Source organism: Microcaecilia unicolor, chromosome 3 (genome assembly GCF_901765095.1).
Source record: "Microcaecilia unicolor chromosome 3, aMicUni1.1, whole genome shotgun sequence".
Taxonomy (NCBI): domain Eukaryota; kingdom Metazoa; phylum Chordata; class Amphibia; order Gymnophiona; family Siphonopidae; genus Microcaecilia; species Microcaecilia unicolor.
This window is the reverse complement of record NC_044033.1, coordinates 203,770,151-203,796,193: the sequence shown is the minus strand read 5'-3', so window position 1 is coordinate 203,796,193 and position 26,043 is coordinate 203,770,151. Positions and strand designations below refer to the sequence as shown.

The 26,043-nt window shown below is 45.0% G+C and overlaps 1 protein-coding gene across 7 annotated transcripts in view; it reads right to left on the bottom strand.

Annotated features, from left to right (window-relative positions):
• Positions 1 to 20,631, bottom strand: part of BRD4 (bromodomain containing 4) — a 277,955-nt gene extending 257,324 nt beyond the window's left edge. For 6 of the 7 annotated variants that reach the window (XM_030197179.1, XM_030197181.1, XM_030197180.1 and 3 more), the window contains exon 1: positions 10,000 to 10,199. In XM_030197179.1, the coding sequence (XP_030053039.1) occupies positions 10,000 to 10,115 (116 nt within the window). In that variant the 5' untranslated portion in view covers positions 10,116 to 10,199. Of the gene's footprint in view, positions 1 to 9,999; positions 10,200 to 20,215 lie in introns of those variants that run through there. The other variant, XM_030197185.1, reaches the window with a different exon arrangement.
• Positions 20,632 to 26,043: the final 5,412 nt, after the last annotated feature.

Genomic DNA, 26,043 nt, shown 5'->3' with positions numbered 1-26,043 from the left:
GTCTTCGTCGACCCTCCTCCCCCACCCTCCTCCGCACTCTTTTACTCCTTCTCCTACTTTCCGCAGGTGACATCAATCCCAATCCAGGTCCCCCCCACCTCTCCTCTCCATATCCACGTAACTGATCCCAGAATGCCTCCAATCTCATCTCTATTCCTCTTCTCCCCCCCGCTTCCCTCCCTTCTCGTGTGCCCTATGGAATGCCCACTCAGTATGGCAACAAACTCTCCTTCACCCACGATTTATTCATCTCCCGTTCCCTTCAACTGCGCGCTTAACTGAAACTTGGATAACCCCTAACGACACTGCCTCAATCGCAGCCCTATGCCATGGAGGTTATCTCTTCTCCCACACTCCCTGCCCAGATGCACGCGGTGGAGGCGTTGGGTTTCTTCTCTCACCCTCCTGTAGTTTCCAACCCCTCCTCCTGCCACAGTCTCACTGCTTCTCATCCTTCGAAACTCATGCCACCGGCTATTCTACCCGACACACTCAGAGTTGCAGTCATCTACCGCCCCCCTGATAAACCCCTCTCTCATTCCTTACTAACTTCGACACTTGGCTCACCGTCTTTCTTGATCCTTCATCTCCATCCTCATTCTTGGTGACTTTAATATTCACGTTGATAACCCATCCAACTCATACGCTTCTAAATTCCTCACTCTGACATCCTCCTTCAACCTCCGACTATGCTCTACCACCCCTACTCACCATAATGGCCATTGTCTCGACCTCGTTCTCTTCTCTTCCTGCTCTCCTTCCAACTTCTGCACCTCTGTCCTTCAAATCTCAGATCATCGCCTAATCACCCTCACACTTCATCACCCTCCCCCTCAACCTCGCCCAACTATAACCACTGTCTTCAGGAATCTCCAAGCCGTTGACCACCCTACCCTATCCTCTCACATCTCCAATCTCTTCCCTTCCATCTCGTCTTCTGAATCCGTCGACACGGCTGTCTCTACCTACAATGAAATTCTCTCCACTGCTCTGGATACCCTAGCACCATCTGTCTCTCGCCCCACGAAGCGCATTAATCCTCAGCCCTGGTTAACCCCATGCATCCGTTACCTCCGCTCCTGCACCCGATCTGCTGAACGACTCTGGAGGAAATCTCGCACCCTGTCAGACTTCACCCATTACAAATTCATGCTATCCTCCTTCCAGTCCTCCCTGTTCCTTGCCAAACAGGAATATTACTCTCAATTAACCAATTCTCTTGGCTCCAACCCTCGTTGCCTCTTCGCCACCCTCAACTCCCTACTTAAAGTGCCCTCCGCTCCCACCCCCCCTCACTCTCTCCTCAAACACTAGCTGACTACTTCCGCGATAAAGTGCAGAAGATAAACCTTGAATTCACTTCCAAGCCTTCTCCTCCCTGTGACTTCTTAACCCACTCCTCAACCAACCTAACCTGGCCTCCTTCTCCTTCTTCCCTGAGATCACCGAAGAGGAAACTGCTCGCCTTCTTTCTTCCTCTAAGTGCACCATCTGTTCCTCTGATCCAATTCCTACCAATCTGCTTAACAACATCTCTCCTACAGTTAACCCCTCAATCTGTCACATCTTCAACCTCTCTCTCTCCACTGCTACTGTCCCTGACACCTTCAAGCACGCTGTAGTCACACCACTTCTCAAAAACCATCACTTGACCCCACCTGTCCCTCCAACTACCGCCCCATCTCTCTTCTATCCTTCCTATCCAAATTACTTGAACGCGCTGTCCACAGCCGCTGCCTTGACTTCCTCTCCTCTCAGGCCGTCCTCAATCCGCTTCAATCCAGCTTTCGCCCACTACACTCGACAGAAACAGCACTCTCTAAAGTCTGCAATGACCTGTTCCTTGCCAAATCCAAAGGTCATTATTCCATCCTCATCCTCCTCGACCTATCTGCCGCCTTTGACACCGTCAATCATGATTTACTTCTTGACACACTTTCCTCATTCGGGTTCCAGGCTCCGACCTCTCCTGGTTCTCTTCGTATCTTTCCCAACGCACCTTCAGAGTATGTTCTAATAGCTCTTCTTCCACCCCTATCCCGCTCTCTGTTGGGGTTCCTCAAGGATCTGTCCTTGGACCGCTTCTTTTCTCGATCTACACCTCTTCCCTGGACTCGCTGATCTCATCACGTGGTTTCCAGTACCATCTCTATGCTGACACCACCCAGCTTTCTCTCTCCACTCCCGACATCACAGTCGAAACCCAGGCCAAAGTTTCAGCCTGCCTTACAGACATCGCTGCCTGGATGTCCAACCGGCATCTGAAACTGAACATGGCTAAGACTGAGCTCCTTGTCTTTCCACCCAAACCCTCTTCTCCTCTTCCCCCACTTTCCGTCTCTGTGACAACGCCCTCATCCTCCCCGTCTCCTTAGCCCGCAATCTCGGAGTCATCTTCGACTCCTCCCTCACCTTCTCTATCCATATCCAGCAGACAGCTAAGACCTGTCACTTCTTCCTCTATAATATCAGCAAATTTGCCCATTCCTCTCTGAACAGGCCACCTGAACCCTCGTCCACTCACTCGTTACCTCTCGTCTTGACTATTGCAACCTTCTTCTCGCTGGCCTCCCGCTTAGCCATCTATCCCCCTTCAATCTGTCCAAAATTCCGCCGCACGTCTTATCTACCGCGTGAACCGATACTCTCACATCACCCCTCTCCTCAAGTCGCTTCACTGGCTCCCAATCCGCTACCGTATACAGTTCAAGCTTCTCCTATTGACCTTCAAAAGTGCACTCAATCTGCAGCCCCCCCATTACCTCTCTTCCCTCCTCTCCCCGTATGTTCCCACCCGTAACCTCCGCTCTCAGGACAAATCACTCCTATCTGCACCCTTCACCACCACCGCTAACTCCAGACTCCGCCCCTTCTGCTCACATCACCTTATGCCTGGAACAGACTTCCCGAGCCCATACGCCCTCCCCTGCCCATTTTCAAGTCCTTACTCAAAGCCCATCTCTTCTCCTTTGCTTTTGGCGCCTAACACCTTCCCCATTCATGTTCCCTACACTGACTACATAGTTTGTAAACCTTTAGATTGTAAGCTCTCTTGAGCAGGGATTGTCCTTCCCCATGTTAAACTTGTACAGCGCTGCGTAACCCTGGCAGTTCTATAGAAATGCTAAGTAGTAGCAGTTTGAAATTACATCTCTTTCTACAGATCCACAACAATATACAAAAGGAAACTTTTTCTTGCACTTATCTTGCACAGTAAGATCTTTTACTGTCTTCCACAGGAGCCACCATTAGGAAAGTCTAACTTCAAAGGATAACCCTATTAAGTGTGTCAGATTAGGACATGTCAGCTAATAGCTGTTTTAGCTGGAAACCCTAACTTCACACATTCCACTACCCTAGCTGACACTACTACCAAAGCAAAGACCATGTCCTTTTATGTAAGGTCTGTTGCCTGTGGGGCTGGAGACAGCTCAAGATGGAGGATACTGGACTAACTCCAGACCAGGAACACCCCCCCCCCCCCCCCCCCAGAGAGATGGCTTCAGAAACCCTATACCCCAAAAAAAAAAAAAGTCAAAATGGGATTATACAGAACAAAAATGCTCACTCAGATATTATTCCCAACAGATCAAGAGTTAGAAGAGGCAAAAGTTCTCTGGTACCAGAACTTCACCGGTAATATCAAGTTCTCTTGTAACAATCGTGACGCAAACTTACTCCTCCCCAATAACCAGCAAGGTCAGGAAAAGCATTTCTCTGGAATCAGCACATTCATTATATGCTATCTCCCAGGCAGCAAGTAGCACTGGAGATGGAGTTCTGTTCCACTATGTACAGGAAGTGAGAAACGATAAGACTGAAAAAGTATGGCCAGAATGAAGACTACGAATGAACAAATGTGTGTGTGTGTGTGGGGGGGGGGGGGGGGGGGGGGGGGGGGGGGGGGAGTAGGGGAAGAGGGGAGGAGAGAGAGAAGACAAAAGAATATTTGTGATAAAAGGAGATTAGAAAAGAAGATCAAAAGAGAGGGAAAGGCATTAGAAAACAGAATAATAGAGCGCAAAGACTGACATCAAAACAACAAAGCAACTGCCATGTTAAATCAGTCTCCGCTGACCTGAAGTACATAAGTACTGCCATACTGGGAAAGACCAAAGGTCCATCGAGCCCAGCATCCTGTTTCCAACAGTGGACAATCCATGTCACAAATACCCCGGCAAGATCCCAAAAATGTACAAACATTTTATACTGCTTATCCCAGAAACAGTGGATTTTCCCCAAGTCCATTTAATAACAGTCTACGGACGTTTCCTTTAGGAAGCCTTTCAAACCTTTTTAAAACTCCGCTAAGCTAACCGCCTTTACCACATTCTCTGGCAAAGAATTCCAGAGTTTAATTACACGTTGAGAGAAGAAAATTTTCTCCAATTTGTTTTACATTTACTACATTGTAGCTTCATTGCATGCCCCCTAGTCCTAGTATTTTTGGAAAGCGTGAACAGACGCTTCACATCTACCCGTTCAACTCCACTCATTATTTTATAGACCTCTATCATATCTCCCCTCAGCCGCCTTTTCTCCAAGCTGAAGAGCCCTAGCCGCTTTAGCCTTTCCTCATAGGGAAGTCATCCCATCCCCTTTATCATTTTCGTCGCCCTTCTCTGCACCTTTTCTATTCCACTATATCTTTTTTGAGATGCGCCCGACCAGAATTGAACACAATATTCGAGGTGCCGGTCCCACCATGATCGATACAAAGGCATTATAACATCCTCATTTTTGTTTGCCATTCCTTTCCTAATAATACCTACATTCTATTTGCTTTCTTAGCCGCAGCAGCACACTAAGCAGAAGGTTTCAACGCATCATCGACGACAATAGATCCCTTTCTTGGTCCTGTGACTCCTAAAGTGGAACCTTGCAAGACGTAGCTATAATTTGGGTTCCTCATTCCCACATGCATCACTTTGCACTTGCTCACATTAACGTCATCTGCCATTTAGACGCCCAGTCTCGTAAGGTCGCTTGTAATTTTCACAATCCTCCCGCGATCTGGGCAACCAGATTTTTAGAATAGTGTATAAGCTGACATTTGTGTGCCATCGTTTAAGGCATTACCGCTTACCCCATGTAAAAGGCAGGCATAAATGTTGCCCTGTATAGCAGTGTTTCCCAAGTCCAGTCCTGGAGTGCCCCACTGCCAGTCAGGCTTTCAGAGTAGTCAGAAGGGAGCAGTAGCTCTGGAAATCAAGAGCCAAATACACTAGGTAAGAAAATAAATAAATAAATAACCCACACAGACTGAGATGGTAGCAAATTAAAAGATTACAAAAGAAAGTTTATTAGCATTTTGAATAAGCTACACAAAAAGTTTAGTAAATTCTCACAAGATTGATACAAGTTGGATTAATATCTAAACCTAAAGAGAAAATGTAAAAAGTGGAACCTTAACATGACCTTATTAGAAATGGACTACATGGGTTAAATGGGTGACATATAGAATGACAACTACGGTAGAGCGGGGGGGGGGGGGGGGGGGGGATCATCTGTGGATGTCTGCAGAAATACTTGTAAAAATCAGGTATTCTCTGTGGGAGAACCTTGTATTGGACTGTATTTGTGAAGCAGAGCAAATACATTTTCGAGACAAGAAAGGAATTAAAAGCATTTGACGCATGCCATTAAAATGGTGCAAGAAATCATCTATTTGAGGAACCCTATACCAGAGCATCTGCCCAAGCACAAACTTGGGAATATCTGCCTGGACCCCAAATACCTACACAACTACTTTGGAGGGGGAGGGGAAAAGATATGAAAAAAGCACATAACTCCCCCCTACTAATCTCATTTCCTATCAAAGGCCAAGATGGAGAACTTGTGGAACTGAAGTTATCAGGAACCAAGAAAATTCACTGTACATTGTGCATCTTCTTTAAGGCATCCATATCGCATACATATGAAATTCACAGCAACTTATCAGAAAAAACACACTCTTGCAAAACAGATTTTTTCATGTACAAATTCATCCATTGCTCCCCATTCATTACATTTAGGGCCTCTGATTCTGGGTGATTACAAGAGTACAGCGAGTGCCTATTCCCATGTTTTTAAACTCTTTTACAGAGTCAGTGAAACAGAGAGCGGCAGGAGCAAAGGCATAAGTTGCCTCCATCACAAAAGGACAATGTGGCAGCAATCTGCTCAATGACCATATCCAGGTGCAACAACGGTTTGTCGGGTGACAGAATGCCCCCCCTTTTTTGGTTACAACTTAATCGGAAACCCTAATTATAAATTTCTCTATAACTTCACATTCAGAATTACTTTAGAGATCTTAAAAGTGGCAGAAGACACAATGAGGACAATTCAAGAAAACATCTGCTTTGTGGACTATCTTGCAATGAAAACCTATCATGTCACATCACTGAATATTATATTTGTTAAAATGATTTAATATATCATCACAAAATGAAATTAGTAAAAAAAACACGGTCTCAAAAGCAAAACATTTCCATAGTTTCAAGCTAGATATAAAACCGCTTAAATGGCACCAAAAATATGAGTTCTCTAAACAAAGGGAAATTACCTGGGGAAAACGTCATTTTGTTTCCAGAAAAAATAAGAACATGCCCTTCCAGAGTCCACATAATAATCAACCAAATAAAAACAATGTTCAGACTTGAAAAAAAGGTCCAGAAGCAAATGTACAATGTAAGGAGAGCAAAAGGTGACCTACATGGTATTATTTGTATTGTACTGACATATTTACAAGTTCACCTCATTTATTGTATTTATGTTTATATTATTCATTTTACTATTATTTTATCAAAATGGTTGTTTTATGTTAAGCTGAACTGCTGGGTGAATCTCTTCATAAAGGTGGTTAATAACTCCAATAAAAACAACTCTCTCATTTATGGCTCAATGCATTCCTAAACACCCCAATTTGTAACAATGTCCTGAACAAACGGCAGCTAAAAATCTCAACTTCCTACAGCATATTTTTTTCTGATTTGTAAACACAGAACTATAAAACCTATCTTAGAGATACTTATTACAATTATTTAAAGAACAAAATTTTAAGGGGCAGTACAGTGGCAACACACTGCCATGCAGAAGGCTCTATTCAATTAACTCAACCAACGTCCAATGCAGAACGAAGGCTCATGCACAGATGTCTTGAGCATGTGGCTTCACCGTGAGCACAATACCTTGCCATGCAGAAAGCTAATTGCATTCAATTTTAATCATGGAAAACTTGTGGCTATTGAAAGCGGAGCGTGCCGACACATGCACACAAAAAAATGTCATGATAAGCACTGCTTTTGAGCATATGTTCAAACAAAATAGGAATAGAATGTTTTGTGAGTCTCATATTTAGAAGCAGAAAAGGCATGTGTGCTTTCACTTTTGGTTTTGTTTGGACACACACTTCACTTGTCTGTTGCCTCTTTTGGCTTTGAGACTTACGGGGCTTTCCTTCTAGTTGCAAACAAGATGAACCAAGTTAAATCCTCTTCAAAACCATATATGCAGCCCCAGACCTGGTGGAAAAAAATCTATGATTACCATGTGTCAAAAGCCCCAATTACCTCTCTGAATGCTATGGAATACTCAATAGCCTTATTAGCAATCATTTTAATGAACATGTGGCCATGTATTCTGCACGAATTAACACTCATTCTCAATTCGTTACCGCATGTACAACCCCCAGTAACTACGCAGGCGAGACCTGCTGTAGCTTTTTGCATCTGCCCCCAGTTTCTCCTTCCCCAAGGCAGGCTGGAGACCAGGAAACAATCTGAGCCACTGTTCACTAACACCATCCAACAACCAGAATCAGGCTCCATACTAACGTGGTTCCCGCAAGAACCCTAGTACTGTCACTGCAATAGTTGGCCTAGGAGTCAGGGGTGCAAACCCAGATAGTTACAAATAAAAGAAATTCTGGTAAAGGATTCCAATCCCAATTCTAACTGGAAGTTCAGTGGAGGAGGAAACTGGATCAAAATGATCTTAAGCATACTGGATATTTTCCCTATATGGCCTTTAGCAAGATCTGGAAAAACAAACAAACACACGTTTCCAAAAGCAAGGAACCAATAATCTGGAGGAGGCAGGTTTGATGGTAGGAAAGAAAACAAATGGGGGGGGGGGGGGGAGAAGAGGAATAGAGGGAGAACTGGGATTACTGAGGTTGTAGAGTGAGGGAAGAGAGAAAGAACTGGAGGGGCGCATTAATACACCATACGACTCTCCCCTAGGCTTAACTGGGAGAATATTGCAAAAAAAAAAAAAAAATGTTCTTTGTCGTCAGTGACACTTTCTGCATTATATCTTAGTTTTTGAATGATAATTTATGATTATTACGTATTGTTTAATAAAGAATCCAAAATTGTTAATTATACACAATTTCTTATTAGAATTATGCATAGGGAAATTCTGTACAACACAGAACTTTTAATATACTTGAATTCCACTGAATTAGGAAGAAATTAAGCAACAGTTTATCCACAAATATTTACTATAATGAAAATAGTCCACTATCTCTATACATTACATAAACTCATTATTGCAGTTCTTTCCTAAAGCTATATTTATACATAAACATCAAACCAATGTTTTTTTAAAATGATCTTTGCAGCAAACAGCCATTCTACAGAATTCCTGGCATCTCTCTACAACCATGACATTGCAAATAGCAGTAGCCCAGCCCTGCTGCTGGAATGAGAAAGCAGTGTGTGTTGTCTCCGAGAATGTGAGGCTCTATGGGATTTGTTTTGCTCTTAGTCTGTCCAAATATAAATGCTTTGACTTATGCTATTTTTGAGTAATGTGTTCTCTGTTTTTTTAAGTGGCAGTTTATGGATCTCTCAAACCTTTTTACACAACAGTTTTTTTTTTTGAGTACTGCATATACAGCACCGCAGAAATTTATTCTGTACCATGTATATAGGCAAGGACCAGCTCAAAATTTCTGCTATTTCATTTAACAGACAGCCTTACACACTTCTGCTTATATGTATTTTTCGGATCCAGTTTACTACATAAAGAACCAATGTGGAAACATGAATCCATCAAGGCAAAAAAGCAGAATGCTGCAGTCATCAGCTACCACACTGAAATTTTATCGATTTACTTTCCTTCCTTTCTTGTAACGGAGGACAATACTAATGTATATTCTATCTGCAGTTCCTCTCATGAGATACTGAATAAATCCTAACACAGTAAATATTACACTTAAATTCATACACAAATCTAACCACCCTAAGTACTTCAAACATACACAAAGCACAGTCATTTTGGGAACACATCAAAAGTCTTGCAAGGACAAAACCTGTATCTTCTTTAAACAAGGAGAAAAGTTCCTCTTTTATGCCCCCCCCCCCCCCCCCCCCCCCAATGTTTTGACCAGGTAACCTTTCTGCAGGTTCATCACTCAAATACAACTAGTTCTGGCATCATACACACAGGCATAAAGAACTGCTGCTGGTTTGGAAGTGAGCTCTCATGACACAATTTCTGACAAAGCTTGTGATTGCTGTGCAATTGCATCACCCACAACATTAATCGAACAACATAAGAAAATAACAGCTTGAGGAAAATAACTAGAACTGGAGATTCAACTTTCTCCCAGGTCCAGCGTATTTTAATCCTCAAACATTATTTCTCCAAATTTCATGTTTACTGTCTCCTTACATCCCCAACTACTTCATAGAAATAATAGGAAACCTATCTCCACATTTTTTTTAATGATCCTTGGACTTCACAAAACATTTCCGGAGTGCTGATCAATAAGAAAGTTAGCTCAGTCCTCATTAAACCAAAAGGCTGATGCTGCTTTCAGAAACAGACGCAGTTAAGAGCGTGCTTGTTTTCATTACTATTAGTATTTTGCGGAACGGAAGGCAGCAGGAACAAAACAGCATCATTCACAATCAGACCACCAGCAAAGGCCGCTCCCTCCACCCAACACACAGAAAACGGGATGCAGCACATCGGGCCGAAGAAGAGAGATAAAGCAGGCCAGGGACGCACCTTAGCGAAGAGGATGGCGGGGTGTGGGAGGGCAACCCCTGCGGCGGTGCGATCGCATCCTGCCCTCTCCCCCACCCCAGGGAGACCGAAGTCCGGCAGGCGCGACGGCGGCACATAGGGCGAGAGAAAGGCCGGCCCGCTGCCCGCCAGCAGCAGTAGATCCTCCGCTTCCTCCCTTACAAAATGGCGGCCGCAGGAAGTTGCCGACCCGATCTCCTCCTCCCTCTCCCCCGCGGCTCGGGACGGGCTGGTCTCCCCCTCCTTTCACGTACCGGATGCCGCGTTAATTGCGTAACATCCGACCACTTTTACTTACGCAAAAAAGCGCGTAACATCCACATACAGCCGCCCCTCCCCGCCCACGTCAACATCACCTTCGCGCGACAAGCGTAACATCACAATTTGGAACGAACTGGGAGGGAGCTATTTTACGCTGAGAACGCAGCAGCCGTTGAAATGCGGAAAAGCGCAGGGCAACGATGATAACCCCCCCTCCCCCTCCAATTTAAAGATAAAGACCGACGGAGTTTGCCAAAGTCTCTTTCCTCCTGAATTCTCATCAATGCCCAACAAGCTGAAGATGTTGGGCTGGACAGAAGCTCTAAGAGCCAGATGCACTAACTGAAAGGAAAGAGCCCTTCCTTACCGAATCGTTAAAAAATGGGCATGCATGAAGGAAATCGCGTGCAAATGAGATGCTCGCTGTTAGTTCATTTGCACACGATTTCCTTCCTAAGGAGGGGAAGCCAGTCAGCCAGCTTTGGCATGCGCAGAGCAGCCAATCGTTTTGCTGGCTGGATTGGCTGCTCCGCGCACACCAAAGACTGCTTCATACACCTCACTCTCAAAATAAAAAAAAAAAAAGACATCCCTGACAAGCACTTGAACTTTTTTTCCTTCCGCTTTTTGCGATGGGCATCCTCCTCTGCATGGGTCCCCCCGCAGCCCCAACAAGAGGTGCAGACCTCCTGTTAGGTTTTCCACGGTGCATGGCGTCGGAAAATGGCTGTGCATCTGCCTTGCATACATATTATAATACTAATTAGCAAGCTCATTATAATAACCTGTAGATCACTAGCATTCCATTTTCGTTAGCTGCTACCATGACAGGAAAATGGTTAGGAGAACCCTTTTGTGCATGTCTTGTTTTACTACTTGCTCTCTAGACTGGCTAGAACTGGTTTAAAAACCACATTGCTCTGGGGCTAATTAAGTTTAGTGCATCTGGCCCTAAGTCTTTTATAAAGAGACTTACATGCATATAGTTTACATAGCTCCTAATTGGCAAATTTCTAAACCAATCTATATGGTCCACCCTTCAACTGAGATAACAATGAGGTCTTTTACTAACCTTGCATTAGGTGCTAATGCACACATAACATAGCTTAACATGGCATACCATGGGACACGCTCACACCTTCTACAGTAAATAGTCTTTTTTTTTTTTAAAGCATTGCTGCGCTAATCAGTTAGCATATCCACATTAGTGCGCACTACATGGCTAGTGCAGGATCACAGTGTGAGCTAGAGGAGTAGTTTAATGGTTAGTGCAGAAGCCTGAGAACCCGGGGAACTTCGTTCCATTCCCACTGCAGTTCCTTGTGACTCTGGGCAAGTCACATAACCCTCCACTGCTCCAGGTACAAAATTAAGTACTAGCGTTATAAAGCTGCATTATTATGTGGGAAAACTTGCACAAGGATGCACCAAGGCCACTTTTTAAAGCAGCTCAGTGCATCTGACTTTTCTCCAGAATAGACAACTACCATAGTACCAACAGGGAAGAGGTGAAACATGCTGGAGTACACTTGCTGCAAAACCTGCAGAGGCTCACCTGGGGACAGACAGGAGTACTTAAAGATCATAATGTTCAACATCTGACTTGCTAAGGAGCTGATGCTGAAAGCTGTGCACTGATGGCTGAGCGCACAGCTTCTAGAACAAAAATCTTACTTCTAGATGCAGTAACCTAATCATATGCAAATCTGATGGGCGTACAGGGTTCTGCGCAGTGCTCACACACATTCTGCTCATGTGTTAGAATGTTATTCTGCAGGCAAAATAACATCACAAAGTTTTGTACATAAGATTTTTAAGATGATAATATTTGTGTACAGATACATTTTTTTTTTAATTCAAACTGTTCACTGAATAGTCACTTCCCTTTCAGTCTTAAGTTGTGGGTACTGTTATGCCAACAAAAAAAAAAGAAGAGGCAGGCACTAAATCCTCAGAGTACACTGCAAAAGATAGAACTAACCCTTCTACACCTCTTCTGACATGGCATTAAAGCTCTTCCCTGCATCAGGGCAAATGGCTTAATAGCTTCATTCATTTCAATGTGCTGTGTACAAGCATCCTATAAGTGGATTTGTACAGTTATCTTCTGTGTAAATTACTCTGCATTGCACAGTAATATTGCTATAAAATTGTGCAGATGTCACACAAACCCCATACCAAAATCTGCAGAAGCTTTGTGCATTGCCTCCTAAAGCAGAATTTTTCACTACAAGGCCCCAGGGCCACTGAATGCCTGCCTCCCCCCCCCCCCCCCCCCCCCCAATAAACCCTATGTGTAGCCCTGAGTCCACCCCCTCACCAAACTACATTCTAGAGGCTGATTGAAATCAGGTTAATTTAGTTTCCACAACAAAAACCAGCCCTGCCCCCAAACAGTGCCCACTTCCTCCTCCTGCAACCAGACACAGCCACCCCTCCACTCCACCTTACATTCTGGCAGTCTAATGGTCTAACCAGAGAGGGCCTACTGATGGTGGCGCTTTTGGTTTCAGCTGAACCCAAATTCTGTGCTGCTTTCAGTGCCAAAGTTGAAGCCAAACCAAAAATATGGTCAGCCTCTACTACATTCATATCAGTTCTTTTCTGCATCATTTGGCTCTCTGTAAGTTTGAGCCATAAGAGAGCGGCATGGGAGACTGGGTATTGAGCAGCTCAAACTTGGTGTCAGAAAAAAATAGCCGTTCCAGAAGTGGACCATCAAACTTACCAATGCTAACAGAGGAGGATTAAAAATCAGAGGGAGAGGGGAAGGGAATGCGATCTTAAAGGAGTTGGAAGTGGAGACAGGATGGGGAGGGCTGACTAATGGGAACTGAGGTTTGCTGGGATGGAGTTGGAAAAGTGTTGGGAATAATCTTGTCTTCACTACATTCCTTTGTCAAGCACTACATCGCCACCTTGCAGATGTCTTTAGGTGCAAGTGCCTGGGCCTCTACCCAGAAAGCTGCCTGAGCCCAGGTGAAATGGGGCAGACAGGCCCATCTTCTGGCAAATGATGTACACCACCTGAACTGCAACCTTCATCATACTATCGAGAATTTAGAAGCCACTTGCCTTTTGGGTGGCCCCTGATACAGCTAAAATAATCTATCCAACATGAGCTACTTGGAGGTGATCCATTCCTTCAGTAATAAACTATGGACATCCAGCCGAATAAAGCTTCTGACCTTCCTTGCTTCAAAAAGGCTGGGAGAAAAACCTTCCTGATTCACAAGGGAAGCAGACACTGTTCAAAGAGACTGTGACATCTGAAAATACAAGAAAGGATCACTGCAGACCAAGGCCTGCAAATTGGACACCCATCTAGCAGAACAAATGGCTACCAAAAAAAAAACCCCACACATCTTCAGGAAGAAATATTTTACTGAGGATCCCCTCAGAGATTCAAATAGTATACCAGACAAGGCACAAAGGACCAAGTTAAGGTCCCACTGTGGGCAAATTGCAGAATGGTGGGCTTAATATGCTTCACCTTGTATAAAAGGGAAATGGGACTTGATATACTGCCTTTCTGAGGTTTTTACAACTACATTCAAAGCAGTTTACATATATTCAGTACTTACTTTGCATCAGGGGCAATGGAGGGTTAAGTGACTTGCCCAGAGTCTCAAGGAGCTGCAGTGGGAATCGAACTCAGTTCTCCAGGATCAAAGTCCACCGCACTAACCACTAGGCAACTCCTGGGACTGAGGGACCCAATGAGAACGCAACACCCATAAGGAATCTTGCCTACAGAACTACCTCCAGGGTTGCTGGAATAGATCCAAGAAGCTGCAAATAATTCCAGGCCAGAGGGGCCTCCTGAGTACATAGCTCCCTCTTAAGACAGCAGCTTGAGCATGGCAGATGACTTTTAATGTGAGCAAGTGCAATGTGATGCATGTGGGAAAGAGGAACCCGAACTATAGCTATGTGATGCAAGGTTCCACATTAGGAGTCACCAACCAGGAAAAGGATGTAGGTGTCATTGTTGATATGTTGAGACCCTTTGTGTGGCAGCGGCCAATAAAGCAAATAGAATGTTAGGAATTATTAGGAAAGAAATGGAAAACAAACCGAGAATGTTGTAATGCCTTTGTATCACTCCTGCACCTCGAATAATGAGTGAAGTTCCAGTTGCCGCATCTCAAAAAAGGTACAGAGAAGGACAATGAAAATGATAAAGTTGATGGGATGACTTCCCTATGAGGAAGGTTAAAGTGGCTAGGGCTCTTCAGCTTGGAGAAGAGACGGCTGAGGGGAGATATGATAGAGGTTTATAAAATACTGAGTGGAACGGGTAGACGAGAATCGCTTGTTTACTCTTTCCAAAATACTAGGTCTACGGGGTACGCAAAGAAGCTACTGAGTAGTAAATTTAAAACAAATCGGAGAAAATATGTCTTCACTCAACGAGTAATTACATTCTGGAATTTATTGCCAGAGAATGTGGTAAAAGCAGTTAGCTTGGTGGAGTTTAAAAAGGTTTGGATAGCTTCCTAAAAGAAAAGTCCAAGTCATTAAGATGGACTTGGGAAAATCCACTGCATATTCTAGGATAAGCAGCATAAAATCTGTTTTACTGTTCTGGGATCTTGCCAGGTACTTGTGATCTGGATTGGCCACTGTTGGAAACAGGATACTGGGCTTGATGGACCTTCAGTCTGTCCCAGTATGGCAATGCTTATGTTCTTATGTGCTCCACAGGAAAATACATTGTCCCCTGCTTGGTGTTGAGATGAACTCTGAGGTACTCCAGCTCCTGAGAAAGAGTCAACTGGATAAATACTACCACTTTAACTACCTTCAAATCCACCTCCAAATCAGCCTGAATCAACAAGCCACCCGGATACGGATGCACTCGGATTCTGTCTGCAGAGATGTACCACCATGACCAAGGAAAAGGTCCAGGGTGCTGTTATGTGGCAAAAAAAAAAAAAAAAAAAAAAGAGAGCACTGACCTGAAAGAGTCTGCTCAAGATGCAGAACTGCAAAAAACGATTGAGAGACTCCCGAATAGAAATGTGGAGAATGACTTTGCTGGATCTGGAAAGAGCCTTGGTACTTGCTGGCCTAATTTTAGGTTTTCCATAGAGAAATGTAGATAGGTCTGAAGAAGCTGCCTTTCTTGGGAACTATGAAATAGCTGGAATAATGACCTCATCCCGATTGGGAAACTGTTTCCTTTCCACAACCCCCAGCTGTAGCAATCTCTGAGTAGGGACACCACAAAGGGTGTCAGAAGTAGGATCAACAAATTGCAGGGCATATCCCCGGTGCATCATCTCCAGAACTGAGTGGATGGAGGTAGGGTTACCATATGGCTCCAGAAAAAGAAGGACAGATTGATCCAATCTGGGTTTTACTTCCATTGCTTTCAATGGAAGCAAACCCGGACTGGATCAATGTGTCCTCCTTTTCTGGAGCCATATGGTAACGAGTGGCCTAGTGGTTAGGGTGGTGGACTTTGGTCCTGGGGAACTGAGGAACTGAGTTCGATTCCCACTTCAGCACAGGCAGCTCCTTGTGACTCTGGGCAAGTCACTTAACCCTCCATTGCCCCATGTAAGCCGCATTGAGCCTGCCATGAGTGGGAAAGCGCGGGGTACAAATGTAAAAAAAAACAAACAAACCCTAGTTGGAGGTAATGTGAGCCTGTTCATGGAGGAATAGGAAGAGCCTGCTTTCCACCTGCACTGAGGGGTTCGGCTAACCTTCACTGAAGGCGCTTACCAGAGGTCAAAGCACCAGAATCCCTCATTCTAGTCCTTCTGAACCTTTGCTCCCCCCCCCCCCCCCACAAGTGCCACCTGCCAAAATAGCTCCCATTCTTCCACCTAGACCTAACCCTTTGAGGTGCCAAGTACTGTGCATGGGCATTCCTCTTGGAGTTGCTGAGGCCTCACCTCTTCTAGGCCCCTCACTAGCTTCTCCAAATCTTCCCTAAAGTGTAAGCAGCTCCCGAAGGGCATATTACTTAAGCGCATCTTTGAAGTCCCCATCAGCCACTCATTATTGCTGCCACAACCACCTACAAGCCACTCAGGTCATGTGACCAACAAAGTGCTTACCAGCAACTGAACCTACTATTGAAGGAGAGAGAAAGTAAGTGGACAGGTTTTTTTTCCATGCGGGAAAGCCTTAGGTGGACTCCAGAGGTCCTCAAGGATGGGTTCCTTATCTGAAGGTACTGACTGGAACAATGCTGTAATGCACAGGCCCTCAATCACCGAATCAATGAGCTGGCCCAGCTCTTCACATCAGAAAAGCCAGACCTCTGGGGAAACATCCTCCTCAGCTGGAGAAAGATCCTCCAACTGGAGCTATCTTCACCCCGTTCAGTGAGACTCCAGTGGTCCTCTGGCAGAAGATGTCCTGGCCCAAGGCCAAATCCCTCTTTGGTTGCTAAAACCCTTCAGTATTGGGAGGCGGGGTCCTCATGGTCTGACGAACTCAATGATGGTTTGCAGCATTCAACCCTGCCTTTCTCCCCCAATCCCAATAGATACATGAGGTAACAGTTTCTAACACAAGTTTAACACCCAATTTTTGTTCACCGATGCAGGAAGGTAACATGCAAATAGGACCTCTGTAAAACTTGGGCCCTAGTGAGGGAGAGCATATCAGACACAAGCGCATAAGGTTCTGTACTAACAATGCCATGCGCATCTCTGAGCAGAAAAAATGTATCCAGCACACATCTGTGCAAATTCTGGAATGCTATTTTGTACATAAATATCAGCATCACAAAACTTTTACAAACAGAATTAGTGTTCTAGCACTTGCATAGATATGTGCCCATACAATTTATTTCTGCTCTAGAGAGTTGCATGGGGACAGAAATCTTACCCATCCCCGCCCGTCCCTGCTGGAATCTTACCCGTCCCCACTGGAATCTTACCCATCTCCATCCATCCCCGCAAAAATGTAACCCATACCAACCCGTCCCCACCCATCACTGTAAGAATTTAATGGTACATAAAAGAAAATTCCAGTCAGCTCCCTCAATCTCTCTCTGGATTTGAGCCACAGCACTGTAAGCAAGGAAGGAATGGAAGCTGAAACTTGGAACACTCTGGTGTGCACATGTAAGATTTGTCTCTAATTTACTGGCACTTTGTGCTGAGAGGTCACCACATGCATGCGCCAGTAGGTCAGGTAACATCTGATGCTCATGCCTGTGTCAGAGCTGAGGTCTGCTCATCAGCCCGGGAGCAAGAGGATTAATTGTAACATAGTAAGTGACAGCAAATAAAGACCTGAATGGTCCATCCAGTCTGCCCAATAGTCACACTCATTATCAATTCATGATTAAATCAATGAGTGTGATATTATATACTTGATTATGGTCTTTCTTTTGTGTTTCTGGAACATAGACCATAGAAGTCTATCTGGCCCTATCCTTATGTTCCAACTGCTGGAGTTGTCATCAAAGCCCACTCCAGTCTATGCGTCTTCTCATTTGTGGGACACAGATCGTAAATATCTGTCCAGAACTGTCCTTATGTTCCAGCCACTGAAGTTGCTGTCTAAGCCCTTTCCAGCCCATCCTAAACCAGACTTCCATATATTAGACACAGACTATACAAGTCTGGCCCTAGTTAATCACAGCTAGAGTCGCCATCTAGCATTACTTCACACATCCACACACATGCAGCCATTTAAGGCTAGGTTTTTTTATAACTTCCATTTTCTAATTAGAGATCCTCTGTGTTCATCCCATGCCTTTTTGAATTCCAACATCATTTGTGTCTTAATGGAAAATTTTCCACATTTGTGTTGTTAAAGCAAGGAGGAGGAGGAGACAGCACTCAAAGAACTTGGTACTCGGTAGATGAGCAGCTGGTGCAGTTGTAGTTACACTTCCACGGGAACACCGCAGAACTGCTTCCATCCCCGCGGGAACCCCACAGGAACTGCTTCCGTCCCCGCGGGAACCCCGCAGAACTGCTTCCGTCCCTGCAGATTCCCGCAAACCCCGTTCCCGTGCAGCTCTCTATTTCTGCTCAGACCTGTGTGCAGCTGTAGCTGTCTTTGGTATACAACAGTCTTGCCCTGTTTAACTATGCTCTCCATAGCCATGAAAAAAGTTGGCAAGTGCCAGATGCTTGCAGGAAAAAGAACAGGGCTAAAATCCCCACAGACATTATTGCAGAAGAACAAGCTAGCCCTTCTATGCATGAGGGGCTCTTTTACTAAAGGGCACTAAGCCCTTAATGCTGCTTTGCATGGGAAAACAGGCTAACGCAAAATATAATAAAGCGATTTGCAGTATTTTGCCTTTTTTTTCATATGCTAAGTGCAAGTTAACTATTTTTTTGCCCCTGGTACAAAATAAGTACCTGAATATATGTAAAACCGCTTTGAATGTAGTTGCAAAAACCTCAGAAAGCAGTATATCAAGTCCCATTTCCCTTTAGAAATATTTTTGTGGATGGGGCATCATGGGCAGAGAGTACACATTTCCAAGCTATCCAGCTAGTGCACTCTAATTAGTGTATGCTAACTGGGTAACGCAGACTAACTTAGGAGCACTTAGTATTTCCCCAAATAGGAGGTGGTAAGTGCCTCCTGAATTAATTCTTTTGCATGCTAATGGAAACATTAGCGCACAACCTATAAATCAAAATAAAAAATAAAGTGTTACAGTAATTCTGGGCTTAGCACATGAGAAAGTCCCCCATTAGAATGCATTAGGCCCAGATTTCAGCTCACTTCAGTAAAGGGTCCCTACAAGCCTATTTATTTTTTAAAAAATGTGTATTCCCCTCAATCCCACAGTACTTGGTGGATCACAATTACACATTTTAATATCCTGTGCACTGGTGTAATACAGGCCTTTGCTCAGGGTTAATTTTTGCCCAAAGCCTTTTTTTGCCCAGAAAATTGTGTACAATCACTCTAATATCAGTGCACTTTTGTTCCACTGGCCCCTGGAGTAGCTTTACTTCAACATCGTGATCAATTTCCAAAAATTGAGTTTTTTTTAATAGAGACTGTTCAAAATTTTTTGCAAATGTCAACTCAGCTCTGCATAGAAAAAAAAAGCACTCGTACTTAAACGTATGTACTACACGAATTGTACGTTCCTCTGATAATTGTATCAGAATTAGCTCTCCTCCCCCCCAAAAAAACCCCGCAGTTTCAGGTACAGAGAAACAGAAGGGGAACCTTTGCCACATCCACTCTGCAAAATGCATTGTTAATTAAAAAAAAGCACAGGAAAAAAATATCCACTCCTCTCCCCCCCCCCCACATGTATTTTGAGCCCACCCTGCCACCTCTGTTCCGTAGAATAAGCCGAAGACAAGGACAACTACGTTCAAGGCACCATGAATAAATAATGGTGGAAACCAGGACAATCTGAACATTAACAGAACATCTTAACATTTAACGTGTATAAAACCCACCCCCAACAACACGTTAAATCTCTATTGACCCGCCCCACCCCCATTTCCAATTACACAGGAGGAGCATGGAAGCAGCTTTAAATTGGGGAGGGGGAAGGGAGACAGGGACGCTAAAGGGTGCGTAACGTGCGTAGCCGCTGACAGCCAAACACCGAACATAAGCGGAAACAACGTAAGGAGCTCACATCTTCCCCACCGTCCGTCTTAGCCCCCATCGTTTTCGGCTAAGAGTACAGCGCAGTCCCACCCTCTCCCAGAGAAATGACATTGCCTTCCAGCCCGCCCTTTAACAGGGCAGCGACGACTGACTGACTCCCTCCGTCTCCCTCCGCAGAGCAGGACCCGTGTACGCAATGCAGGCTACACTCCCCTCCGGGAGGGGTGAGGTGAGGAGGGAGGATGCTTAACTCCAGCCGGGAATACAACCTCTCTTCAAGCTCCTAGTCCTACCCCCTCCTCCTCCTCACAGAAACGAACGACGCCGCGGGCCAGAGCCCAAAGTGCAGGCCGCGGCCTCATCTCCTTACCTGCGGTGGGCCTCGCGGTTGTCGAGGCTCCGTCCCGGCTCCAGAGATCGACGTCCTCTTCCTTCTCCTCCTCCACCACACCCGCGGGGCGACGGGCGGGAAGGAGGGGAGAAAGAAACAACCACCAATTGAATTAAATCACCGGCGCCCTGCCGCCGCTGAGGACAGAAACCGACTTTCGTCTCTCCTCTCTCCCTCTTCCGCGTTTCTCTAGCCGCCAGCACTGTCCCCTCTCCAGGCGCGATAGTGGTTTTCTCTCAAATTCTTCGTAATCCAACCGCGAAAAGGAATTTACCACAAAAAAAAAGAAAGAGAAGCTGGTGGGAAGAACCGTAGGTTTCTTTTTTTTTTTTCCGCGTCGGTTTGCACGCGCGGACCTTTCGCACCCCAAGCGCAAACCTCCGTGCGCTAGGACGACGAACTGCTCCCGTCTGCCGCGGCCTCTGACGTCATACGTACGCAAAACGTCGCTGGAAGGGGTTTGGGAAATTCGCATCGGCCCAGCGAGCTGATGATCCCTCGTCTTCTTTTTTCCTTCTTTCTTTTGCGCACGCGCTATGTTCCCGGTTACAAGAATAAGACTGCTGGGAGTGGGAGCGAGACATAACTGCTCCCAGCGCCCTCACGAAAAGAGCGGGACGCCATTCTCTCCCCCCGTCGGAAGACTCACTCGAAAGAGTTGAGCGCTTCGGTCAGTGATACTTACGGAATAGAGAACGCGCTGGCCGCGGCCAATGAGATCACGAAAGGCAGAAGATGCTTTGACAAGAATGTCACAGAACAGGTGATAGGTAATGATTGTCACAGAAGATAATGTCATGTTGCAGAGAGCTGTGGTGTCAGACAGCAGGAAATGACGTAGCATGAATCCCCTTGTACCCTGCCAAGCTGAATCCACAAATACCACAGGGTAAGCGCAGTTGGCCAATAAAGTAATGTTGCAGAATAGGGACTGATAGCGGCCAGTATGGATCAAGTCAGGGTAGTTGTAGTTCCAAAACCGTGGGAAGATCCAGCCCTATTGCGCGCCTTAATACAGAATGAAGTTTTTTGCCAAAGTATTGGTCTGTAGGTTCTGCTCCCGAAACTGGTACATGGGGGCCAAACAGGTTTTATTAAGGGTAGAATATTGGGGGATAGTGTTCGTAATTAATCGGATTTCACTGATACGAGATAAACTGAAAGCCATGTATGTCACTATAGACGCTTAAAAAGCTTTTGACCACATGAAATGGGATTTTTTTTTTTTTTATGTTATGCAACGGATGGGATTGGGAGGACAATAGGGCAGTGGATTCAGCCATTATGTGTAGCTCCTACAAGTCAAATTGTAGTAAATGGAGAAATATCGTAACCTTTTACACTAGGGAGGGGAGAACAGCAAGGATGTCCAATGTCCACTCTCTCTTTTTCAAGTTAGCCATGGAGCCTTTAGCACAGTTTTTAGGCGTAGTCGATCAATATTGCCAGTTACTACAGGACAACAAGAACTCAAAATATTATACGCTATTGATACACTCTTCTTTGTCCAGGATCCAGCACATTCTCTGGACTGAGCATGTCAGCAATACGGTGTGGAGGAGGCACCCGCTGTTTATCAATTGGGCCGGTTGTCCTCTGAGGCCCAGGAACAGTATTTTTCCTCTTAATGATAACAAAACCAAGTAATGAATTAAAAAAAAGTACCTGTTAAGGTGGAAGAATGATAATTTCCTGGATTTAGGCTCCTCTTGTACTTCAAAGGGGCATGGCCCCTTGGTTACACCCCTTCGGGCCATGTGCTGCAGAAGCAAATGTGCTTAAGTTCTCTCCTGCTGGCCCCCTAGCTGATGTCACGGTCCAAGATGCCTCTGCTGGACAAAAAACCTCCTCTGGAACAAGGAGCTCCCTCATGGGCTTTTCAGCAGGCGCTTCAGTCTCCCTCCCCTCTTCTCATCCTGGCTTTTAGAGAAGTCATTGAAGGATGAGCTGTCAAGAAAGGAGGAGCTAAAAGAAGAGGAAGGATAGTGGGCTAAGTGATGGGGACTAGAAAAAGAACAGCAAATCTTTATGTAAGGAAAGTAAGTAAAAGCAAGAGGAAAAGAATGTGTGGTTTTGTAAAGCAGTAACTATCAAAATAAAGGAAAAAAAAAAGTAGCATTCATAAAGTACAGAAGTTCACAACAAAGAATACCACATAAAGCTAAAAAATCACAGGCAAGTCCAAAAATGGTAAAAGATGAAAGCAAGGTGACGACCTTTTTCTGGTATATTTGGTGAAAGGAGAAAGACCAGAGCTGAAATTAGAGGAATCCAAGATACTGCGAGTCATTGTCTTCTTCCTATGATGGCTACTGGTATTTTGTTATATTCAGTTTGCTTGGCTAATGGTATCCTCATTGTCCACATTGTTATTGTCTAGTAGAAGATCCATGCCCTTAGGTTGGTCATTTTTGGAAGTTACTTCTGGCATGGGGGTGTTTGTGTCTGAATGTGTGTGTCAGATGAAGTAAACAGCATTAGAATACAATCGTCAGGTGAATTAAACAACATTCAAAATGCAGTCATCTGTAAATTCTTGCCAGATGTTAGCACTAGCCTGATATTGAAATGGAATCAACTGTCAGGTGAGGTGATCAAACATTCAAAATACAGTATTTGTAAATTCTTGCCAGAAATTAGTGCTAGCCCAATATTAAAATACAAGCACCTTTCAGATGAGGTAAACAGCGTTCAAACACAATCATCTGTAGATTCATGTCAAAGATTAATGCAAGACTGATATTAGGACATTAGCGTTTGGTGGTGTGTCAAGAAGCAGAGATTTTAAGTAGAACTGCTGTTCAATTTTGTCATGGGCTATGCAGAAGGTCAACTTTCTGCAAAATAATGACAGACAAGGTGAGTGTCTTTAGAGTACAGTCACCTCTGTATTTTGGATGTTGATATTTTGTGTCCTGGTAGGCCCTGGGATCTCCATGTGGGAGGGTTTCACTGTTTTTCCTTGTCATCAGCAGCAGATGAATCTATTAACTGATGGGTTGTATCCGTCTACCAGCAGGTGAAGATAGAGAACACTGAAAAACCAGTGACCCTTGGACGGCTAGCCCCCAACTGCCTTTAGTATTTCTCTATCTCCCCGCAGGTGTGGACATAGCCTGATCAGCTCCTGGATTTCAGACTGCCTGGGGTGGCTCCTGTGCTTTGCCAGTTGAGCAGGGGTGTTGTGGCTGGTGGTGCCTACTTTAAAGGCATATAGGTTTGCCCTTTCCCTGCCTTACCTATTCCCCCGCCTCCCGGAGTCCCTCTGTTGCTGCCTGCCTCCAACTTTCCTCACAGCGTTAAAAAAAAAAAAAGAGCACGCTTTTACTGTGTGGCTGTTCTGAGGCTTTTCCAGAGATTCTGGTGCTCTGCAGCTTGACCGTAACTCGTTGACTCGGTCTTCTGAGGTGACAGTGGTGCCCAGCTCCTCTGGGGAGGTCCTGCGGATGCCGTTCCGAACGGGGTAAGTTTTGGTACGAAGCCGCCATTTTATTGCCATATTTCCGTCAAGTCAGGCGATGGCTGCTGAGGGAGTTAAGCACTGCTCGCATTGTGGTAAACGCAGATCTGCAGCGGGGATGTGTAAAACGTGCTCCTTAGATGCTCATGCTACTATGAGCATGAAGAGAGGAGCTGGCAGCGGGTGCCATTTTGGAAGCGCAGCATGTCTCTACCCTCGCGGTTGCGGAGGAGTCTGAGTGCAGGGGGACGCCTCGTTTAGAGGCTGCCAGAGGAGCTCCTACATCCGTTTCTCCTAATTCGGAGACGGAGGGCCAGGGTGAGTTTTTTCTCCCTGAGTTTGTGCTTTTAATGCAGAAAAGAGCTCTGCCGCAGGTGTCTGACACTGCGTTGCATCCTGGGTTCCCTCCGGATGTGGAGGCCCTGGGGATGGCTTCAGATGTTATTTCCTCCCCCGAGCGTTGGAAACACACTAAACGTAGACGGGTAAATTCCCCATCTGAAAGTGGCACATATCCTCTCCCCCCCCGTGGTTGGATTGTGGGGAGTCTGAGGGGTCTGGCAGGCCCTCAGGGACGGATGATCCAAAGGAGGGTGTCTGTTTGTCACTGGATTTGGATGATCCCAATGCGGTCCGGATTTTCCACCATGACGAGCTGCCAGCTCTTATTACTGACGCCTTGCAGGCCCTCTCGATTGACGATCCTTCTGAAGGCGAGGCCTCCTCTGTTAATCTTAGGATGGCAAGTATGTATAAAAGGGAAAATGACGGTGATAGGAGTGTACTACTGTCCGCCTCGCCAGGATGAGCAGGTAGACGCAGAAATGATAAAAGAAATCAGATACGCAAACAAAATGGGCAATGTGATAATAATGGATGACTTCAATTATCCAAATATAGACTGGGTAAATGTAACATCGGGACACGCTAGAGAGGTACAATTCCTTGATGAAATCAAGAACAGCTTTATGGAGCAGCTGGTGCAGGAGCCAACGAGAGAAGGAAAAATTCTAGACTTGGTCCTTAGTGGAGCGCATGATCTGGTGAGGGACGTTATGATACTGGGGCCGCTTGATAATAGTGATCATAATATGATCAGTTTTGATATCAACCTTGAAGTAACTATACACAGGAAGTCAAATACGTTACCGTTTAACTTTAAAAAAGGAGACTATGATAAAATGAGAAGAACGGTGGAAAAAAAAACTTAGGGGACAACTGAGAGGATAAAAACTGTACAACAGGCATGGACGCTGTTCAAAAATACCATTGTGGAGGCCCAGGCCAAACATATTTCACTAATTAGAAAAGAAAGACGGAACTCCAAAAGGCAGCCGGCCTGGTGGAAAAGTGAGGTGAAGGAAGCTATTAGGGCTAAAAGAAACGCCTTCAGAAAATGGAAGAAGGAACCGTCCGAAAATAACAAGCATAAGGAGTGTCAAAGCAAATGCAAGGCACAGAATAAGAAGGCCAAGAGGGATTACGGAAAAAAGATAGCATTAGAGGCAAAAAAACATAGTAAAAATTTTTTTTCGATATATTAAAAGCAGGAAGCCGGCAAAAGAATCGATTGGCCGCTGGATGACCGAGGGGTAAAAGGGGCGATCAAGGAAGACAAAGATGTAGCGGACAGATTGAATGAATTCTTTGCGTCGGTCTTCACCGAGGAAGATTTGGGTGGGATACCGGTGTCGGAAATGATATTTCAAGCAGACGAGTCGGAGAAACTTACTGACTTCACGGTAAACCTGGAGGACGTAATGGGGCAGTTCAGCAAACTGAAGAGTAGCAAATCTCCTGGACCAGATGGTATTCATCCTAGAGTACTGATAGAACTGAAAAATGAGCTTGCAGAGCTACTGCTAGTGATATGCAATTTATCCTTAATATCGAGCGTGGTACCAGAAGATTGGAGGGTGGCCAATGTAACATCCATTTTTAAAAAAGGTTCCAGGGGAGATCCGGGAAATTATAGACAGTTGAGTCTGACGTCGGTGCCGGGGAAAATGGTAGAGGCTATTATTAAAAACAAAATTACAGAGTACATCCAAGGACATGGATTACTGAGACCGAGTCAGCACGGCTTTTGTGTGGGGAAATCTTGCCTGACCAATTTACTTCAATTCTTTGAAGGAGTAAACAAACATGTGGACAAAGGGGAGCCGGTTGATATTGTGTATCTGGATTTTCAAAAGGCGTTTGACAAGGTACCTCATGAAAGGCTACAGAGGAAATTGGAGGGTCATGGGATAAGAGGAAAAGTCCTATTGTGGATTAAAAACTGGTTGAAGGATAGGAAACAGAGTGGGATTAAATGGGCAGTATTCACAATGGAGAAGGGTAGTTA